Below are 8662 nucleotides of genomic sequence, written 5' to 3' on the forward strand. Positions count from 1 at the left end.
AAGAAGACAAAGTCAAATATTATAATGAAATATGTAAAGATCTGGAGTTAGAAAACCAAAAAGGAAGAGTATGTTCGATATTTCTCAAAATGAAAGAACTGAGAAAAAAATTGAAGCCTCGACTTGCAATACTGGAGGATTCTCTGGGAAAAAAAAATATTGAATGATGCAGAAAGCATCAAAAGAAAATAGAAGAAATACACATTGGATAATTCTGCCTAAACGAATTGTCCTTTATATATCTGCATGGTCCATTTCAATTTTCTTCAGGTCTCTCATCAAATGTCACCTTTTCAGAAAGATTTCTCCTGACCTTGAGAGGGTTTCACAAAGTTTATGGAAAGATTCATGATGTTTTCATACTATTTGCCCACGGACTTTTTGAAAGTCCCTCATAGTTATACAAGAATAGGTCTCACCCCTCACCTTTTTCCCCCTTAACTTTTCCATAGAAATTTTTTTCTTATCTGATCTACTACCTATTCTCATTTTTATTGGGCAGGATAACTATTTGTTCACTGCTCAATCTCCAGTACTCAAAACTGTACCTGGTATTTAATATTTATTTGCTGAATGAATAAAGGAATAACTAAGTGAATTAGTGTTTGAAAGGCCGATCCATTTGACTGACATGTAGAATGGATCAGGCTGAGACACAAAGCTTGGCAAGCCCAGTGACTGAGTCAAGTCAGCAGTGGAGCAAAGCTGCTGAAAGCGATCTGATGAACAGATGTGCATTCTCTCAACCAAGGTTTATGTGAAAATTTTGCCTACATAATATCTCTTATGCACTGACCACAATTAAGAAGTCATGAATAAACTCAAAGTCATTGCAAAAATATTCTCACTGATGTTCAGCATAATTAAAACAGCTTTTATGAAGTCCAATTTTGGTAACATTTTACAGAATTGTTTATAAAGATTTCCTGTTACTTGGATCACAGTCAACGCCCATGGAAGCAGCAATGAAGAATCTGCTGTAAAAGACCTCCTTTAAGCTTTAAAAACCAAAGACGTCACCTTGAGGAGAAAGGTACAACTCATTCAACCCATTGTACTTTCAATAGTTACATACGCATGTGAAAGCTGGACAATGGATAAGGAAGATCCAAAAAAGAATTAATGCATTTGAATTATGGTGTTGGTGAGGAATACCGAATGCACCATGGACTGCCAGAAGAGTGAACAAATCTGTCTTGGAGGAAGTACAGTCACAACGTTCTTGTTGTGAACATGTTATCAGGAGGGACCAGTTCTTGGAGAAGGACCTAAGTGAAAATGAGGAAAATCCTTAAAAGATGGATTGACTAAGTGACTGCAACAATGAACTCAGACACACCAATGATTGTGAGACTGCACCGGCCTGGGCTGCGTTTCATTCTGATCTACATAGGATCACTGTGAGTCAGAGCAGACTGGAGAACACCTAACAACAACAACATCTCACTAACATAGATTCCATGCACTAAAATAGCATAGAATGAATACTTTCTACAGAGGGATCTGGAGTCCTTGTGCAGCACAAATGGATAACAACTGGGCTACTAGTTGAAAGTCTGGTGGTTTGAACCTACCTAGAGGTGCCTTGAAAGAAAGGCCTGGTAATCTTCTGAAAGGACACAGCCATGAAAATCTTCAGTGCACAGTTCTACTCTGACAGACATAAGGTCTTCATAAGTCAGAGTCAAATTTATAGCAACTAGTTTATAAAGGGTTGAAGTTTTCTAACACTTCTTTTTTGTTTGAAGTCATCATTTGGGTGACAAGCCCAACGTCTTTCTAATTATTTTTACATTTTAAGTAAGGGTCATTCATAAAATGTACAGGAGAAATCTTGGTAGCATCTGAACAGATTTGAAATTCCATGCTAATTACCAATATATTGAGCAACAGGTCAGAAATGGTGTTGAAATCCTCAAAGACCTTTAACACAAACACTTCTAAAGGAAACTCCATGTGCTTTGCTTATGACATTAATTTCAACATACAAAAAATGTATATTGATTGGTATCATACTTTTTGCATTGTACATAAAGTGAGAGTTGACTTGTATTCAAAGAAAATTTATGCATTCATTATAGTTTGCAGATGTGTTTTCTTGCTAGTAATACGTGTTAGTGCTTGAAGTCACAGGTGACTGGTTGAAAAACAACTGATGAATGAAAACAAGTTAATGATTTCTACAAAAATACTGAAGATAAGCCCCTGAGAAGGTAGTAAGTCATTAAGTATCAATGACCACATCGTTTTCATATACAGAAGAATCGATTTGTATCATTTTATTTACCCCTGCTGAAACTGATGTTAATGTTGTTCCATAGACACCCGTTGACCTTGAGATGACAAAGAGAAGAGGAAGGGCTTTGTTGTTGTTGTTAAGTGCCATCGAGTCGGTTCCGACCCATAGCGACCCTGTACAGGGTTTCCGAGGGTGTAAATCTTTACAGGAGTAGAAAGCCTCATCTTTCTCCCACGGAGCGGCTGGTAGTTTCGAACCGCTGACCTTAAGGTTCGCAGCCCGATTCGTCCAAAATTTAGGGAGACTTGGGAACTCATGAGCCCATGGACACTAACCTAGCCACTGGGGCCTAGAGCTGAGAGTGCAGTGGCCAGCTCACGTGAAGTAGTGGGGAGGTGTGCAAGAACGTCCAAACTTACAGATAATACCCATTTGATTTAGCTTGGATGGCTTGTGGATCAGAACTTGACTAGAGGAAGATAAAGTTTGTATAGGAAGCAAGTATAAATTGCTACAATTTGGTTGATTTGACTTTTGTTTATGGATGTACCAACTGAGAGAGAAGGAATCTTCACATCAACGAGGATCAAGTCTATCCCCTCAGTACACAGGGTTGATAGGGATGAGCAACTTAGACATTGGTTACTGAAAATGGGGATCTATAAAGGCATGAAGTGGTTGGTTTACTAGTTTTCAAGAGTGTGCTTAGTTTTACAGTGAGGTGGGTAGGGTAGAATCCCCACTGAATAGTTTTCAAATAGATGGGAAACCAATATCTGTGATTGAGTAGCTCTGTTGATTCGCAAGAACAGTTTCAATGGCATAGATATCACAGATTTGGTTCTAATACTTGTAAGTTTAAAAACCTCTAATTCTACTGAAAAATTGTAAGCAATCACACAAATCCATAATTACCATGGGAAAGGCAAATGGATTTATTTAAACGCCAACATTTACTAAGCATCTGGTGCGTGCTTAGAATCCCAGGAATTCAGGAAAGTGCCTGAAATACATTTATGTTGGTATTGGGAATGTAAAGTTAGAGCACACAGTTCCTTCTCTTGAGGACGTTACCAGACACTAGCAAAAATCAATTTGTTGTTGTTAAGTGCCATTGAGTTGATTCTACTTCCTAGGGACTCTGTTTAGGGTTTCCAAGGAGCAGCTGGTAAGCTTGAGCCGCTGACCGTGCAGTTCAAATGGCTTTGCAGTCTGACGCATTAACCCACAGTGCCACACACACCAGGACTCGCATAGATAAATTACACAGAGACAGATTAAATGGGCACAGATCACTCCCAAAGATAGAAACAAAGGATTAAGAACACTGAAGGATGTGAAGCAAAAAACTACTTAGGAGGTGGTATGGAACTGGGTTCTCAAATGATGAGTCCAAGTTGCCAGGTAAGGAAGGAAATAAGATACATAATTTCAGTCAGAGGCAACACCATGTTTGAAAATACCCTACTGTGAAAATCTCTGGCATATTCCAGGAGTAGTGAGAAGATCAGTATGGCAGAAAGTACATTTGTGGAAGGGAGTGCTATTAAATAGCAATATGTTAGGTGCCAGAGAATTGCTTTTCGAGTCACTGCAGCCCCCTGTGACAGAGTAGAACTTCTGCCTTGTGTTTCATAGGCTATAATCTTATGGGAGCAGAGGCCAGGTGTTCAAACCACTGACTTTTCAGTTGGCAGCTGAAGACTTAAAAATTGCATCATGAGGGCTCTTTAAAAGAAATATACAAGATACAAAACCAACACCTCAAATGCAATGGTCTTCACATGCCAATTAAAGAGTTCTGATTTTATCCTATAGACCAACTGTTGTTGTTAAATGCTCTGGAGTTAGATCTGACCCATAGTGACTGTGCATAGGGTTTCTGAGGAGCAGCTGGTGGGTTTGAACTGCCGACCGTGTGCTTCACAGTCCAGTGCTGATCCTATAAAGCTGATATCAGAAGTCCTAGAGACCAGTGGTCCTCAAATTGTAGTGTGCATCAGAACTTCCCAAAGCATTTAAGCTCTATCCCTAAAGATTTTGACCAATTTATGGTGTCTGTGATCAACTTGTGGCCTGAAAGGAAGAGCTTAGGGTGGACTCAAACACTTTAGCTTGAGAGAGAGGAGAAATCATGCTTCCATGACCAGAGGAAGCAATAGATTTGATGGAAGAGACCATATTAAAGTTTGTTTTAAACCGAATGATTCTTTGAATGTTTTAGGACATCAGTCAAAAATGGCCAATGAGAAGTTGAAGGTAGACAAGGTGGATCTGGAACTCAGAAGTGAGGTCACCAGTAAAGACTATAATTTAAGAGCAAACAGCACAGAAATGATGTTTAAGTCATAGACATGGATAAAATCCCTCAGGATTGCAGAATAAGAAGAGAAGATAACCAAGGACCTAAAAGTGGGGATCATTATTTAAAGGATGTGCAGAAAAACAGTCATTAAGATAAATGTTGTTGTTGTTATGTGCCGAGGAGTCGGTTCCGACTCATAGTGACCCTGTACAGGGTTTCCGAGGCTGTAAATCTTTACGGGAGCAGAAAGCCTCATGTTCCTCCCATGGAACAGCTGGTAGTTTCGAACTGCTGACCTTTTGGTTTGCAGCCCGATTCATAACCACTACGCTACCAGAGCTCCTTATAGGGAAAGGATGTAAAAGGAGAATGAAAATCACGTTGTTGTTATTGTTGTTAAATGTTACTGAGTTGGTTCTAACTCATAGTGACCCTGTATAGGGTTTCTGAAGAGTGACTGGTAGGTTTGAATCACCGACCTTGAACTTAGCAGTCCAGTGATTATCCTACAGTGCCACACCAGAGCTCCTTTTAAAAATAAGGGAAGGAAGAATTTAGAGAAAGACTGTAGTCAATTGTATCAAATGGTTTACTAAGTGGTGTTGTTGTTAAGTGTTGCCAAGTCGGTTCTTATTCATAGCTCACTATGTAGGGTTTCCAAGGAATGACTGGTGGACTTGAACTGCCAACCTTGTGCTTAGCAGTCCAGTACTAATCCTACAACACCACATCAGAATTCCAAGTGTTGTTGTCATTAAGTGTTGCTGAGTCAGACTTACAGAGACCTTTTATAGGATTTCTGAGTCTGTATTGCTTTGCAGGAGCAGACAGTCTCATTTTTCTACTGCAGAATGGTTGGTGGTCTTGAACTGCCAACTTTGTGCTTATCCTACAGAGCAACAGTGCTTCCTATCTACTGATTATAGGGACATGTTTAAACATGCTTTGCCTGGAGTAAACTCGGCATGGATGAACTGGAAGATTAGTAGCAACACTTTTTGATTTACCATCATATTTGTACCACCCACGGACTCACTCGACAGTACTGTTGTTGTTGTTAAGTGCTGTGAGTCAGGTACGACTTATAGTAACCCTTTGTATGGTTTCCAAGACTTTAAATCTTCACAGGAGCAGAAAGCCTCATCTTTCTTCTGTGGATTAGCTGGCCAGCTCAAACCTCAGACCTTGTGGTTCTAAGTCAGCGCTTATCATATGGAGCCACCAAGCTCCAACATTATAGTATGTTGTTTTTGTTAAGTGCAGCCGAATCAATTCTGACACATAACAACCCGGTAAAGAGTTTCCAAGGAGTGGTTGGTGTGTTTGAACCACCAATGCTGTGGTTGGCAGTCCAGCGCAGATCCTACTGTGCCATACCAGAACTCTACTTCATAGTACAGCAAAATGTAATGATAAATTTCATTAATACAACAACATACATGTGGAAATTAGAGCTTACAGAGTTTCAATAACATCCAGTTAGTCATTGAGTCTTGGTAGAATTAATACTAAATGGGATCATCTCACTTTTTGGTAAATAACTCCAGTAAGTATTAATATAAAACACCAAACACTAATATGTAGACAGTAACCGAGGTCTGTATTTTTCTCTTACCATCTGTGAAACAGGCCTCTGGCTCATCTGAATTTATGGGTTCAGCCTCCGCTTCTTCTCCTTCTCCTGGCACAGGGTTATCAACTGTGCTGCACTCAGAAGAACTCGATCGGTTCAGTCTCTAAAAGGGAATTCACCACCCCACCAGATAATTCATTTAGTGTTCATTCAAATCCTGAGTTCAAGCCAGACTTAATGGTTAGAGTCATGCAAAGTGTTATGAAAACAGATGAACAGTATGATGGTTATCAAGACATTGAGATCAAGTGATCTTACAATGTGTCTATACCTGATCCTTCTATCTATACATCCTGTGAAAAGAGATTTTATGACTTTTATTATGCAATAAAGTAAATATCTGGAGGAAACTGATAAAAGGCTTCATTATTATTTTATACTTGCTATAAACTTATGCATAATAATAATTATTAATTTTAGGACAATCAAGACCCAAATAGCAATGAAATGCTAATGCTGGTTAACTGAGAGATGAGGTTTGACAACTATAAAAAATGCTTATTGATACTTAAGATAAAAAAAAAATAGTGTAAGATAAACCCTAAACATATTTTCCGATTTCATCTTCCATTTATAAATATGCAGCAGGATGATATAGACAGAAGGTATTTCACCAGGACAAAAAAATAATTAAATGTAATGAAATCAAAATACTAAAGATCACACAAATGATTTCACCACACACCACTCATTTTAGTCAATAAAGTTTCAAGATAGGAGAGAAGATCATAAAGTATTATCTCTAATGCAGAGAGAGGGGTCAATTAAAGTGAGTACCACATGCAAAGTCCTTAATAAAGATTCAGTAAAATCAAGCATGGCAGACCTACACACGGTAGGAATTGATTTTTCATTATGATCACAGAAATTGATCATAATAAAAATGTTTTTCCCTACTCAGAACTCTACGATCAAATATGGATCTTTATACACACACATATCTACAGACATTCTCAGAAAAAACACATAAGGAATTACAGCAAAGTTATTAAATTTTCCTAACACTTTTATCTACCACATGTCTGTCAGTTTGTTGTACTCTGGTGGCTTGTGAGTTGCTGTGATTCTGAAGGCTGTGCCACCGGTATTTTAAATACCAGCAGGGTCACCCATGGTGGACAGGTTTCAGATGAGCTTCCAGACGAAGACAGACTAGGAAAAAGGAGTGATAAACTACTTCTAAATATTTAGTCACTGAAAACCTTATGAATAGCAGAGAAATATTGCCAGATACAGTTCCGGAAAATGAGCCTCTCAGGTTGGAAGACACTCAAAATGCGACTGTGGAAGAGCTGCCTCCTCAAAGTACAGTTGACTGTGATGAGTCGAATGGAGTAAAGTATGTGGGAATAAAGCCCTCAGGACCTTCATTTGCTGATGGGGCAAAACTCACAATGAAGAGAAACAGCTGTAAGCATCCATTAATAATCATAACATGGAATGTACAAAATATGAATCTAGGAAAAGAAGAAATTGTGAAAAATGAAATGGAATGCATAGACATCAATATCTTAGGCATTAGTGAGCTGAAATGGACTGGTATTGGCCATTCTGAATCTGACACCCACATGGTTACTATGTCTGGAATGACAAATTGAAGAGGAATGGTGTTGCATTCACTGTAAAAAAGAACATATCCAGATCAGTCATGAAGTACCACGCTGTCTGTGATAGGATAATATCCATGCACCTACAAGAAAGACCAGTTTATACCACTATTATTCAAATTTGCGACCAACCACTAAAGCCAGTGAGGATGAAATAGAAGAATTCTACCAACTTCTTCAATCTGAAATTGATCAAACATGCAATCAAGATGTATTGTTCATTACTGGTGATTGGAATGAAAATGTTGGGAGCAAAGAGGAAGGATCAGTATTAGGAAAATATGATCTTGGTGACAGAAATGATACTGGAGATCACATGATAGAATTCTGCAAAATCAATGATTTGTTCATTTCAAATACCTTCTTTAGACAGCATAAGAGATAACTATACACATGGAACTCACCAGATGAAATACGTAGACATCAAATTGACTACATCTGCGGAAAGAGACGATGGAAAAACTCCATATCATCAGTGAAAACAAGGGGCAGAGGTGGTACAGACCATCAATTGCTCATATGCAAATTCAAACTAAAGCTGAAGAAAATGAAATAAAGTCCATGAGAGCCACAATATGACCTTGAATATATCCCACCTGAATTTAGAGATCATGTGAAGAACAGACTTGACACATTAAACACTAAATACCAAAGACCAGAAGAGTTGTGGGAAGACATCAAGAACATCATACAGGTAGAAAGCAAAAAGGAATTAAGAAGACAAGATAAAGAAGGAAAAGGTCAAAAAGAATGTCAGAAGAGACACTGAAACTTAATCTCCAATGTAGAGATGCTAAAGTAAATGGTAGAAATGAGGAGGTACAAGAGCTGGACAAAAAATGTCAAAGATCAGCTTGAAAATATAAGGTCAAATACTA

General features: G+C 38.4%; 1 protein-coding gene across 1 annotated transcript in view; it reads right to left on the minus strand.

The window, feature by feature from the left end:
• SCN9A (sodium channel, voltage-gated, type IX, alpha subunit) overlaps window positions 1–8662 on the minus strand; it is a 118401-nt gene that overhangs the window by 42621 nt on the left and 67118 nt on the right. The window contains exon 17 of the mRNA XM_006867006.1: window positions 6160–6280. Within this exon, the coding sequence (XP_006867068.1) occupies window positions 6160–6280 (121 nt within the window). The remainder of the gene's footprint in view (window positions 1–6159; window positions 6281–8662) is intronic.

Source organism: Chrysochloris asiatica, unplaced genomic scaffold (assembly GCF_000296735.1).
Source record: "Chrysochloris asiatica unplaced genomic scaffold, ChrAsi1.0 scaffold00099, whole genome shotgun sequence".
In the NCBI taxonomy this organism is placed as follows: Eukaryota; Metazoa; Chordata; class Mammalia; order Afrosoricida; family Chrysochloridae; genus Chrysochloris; species Chrysochloris asiatica.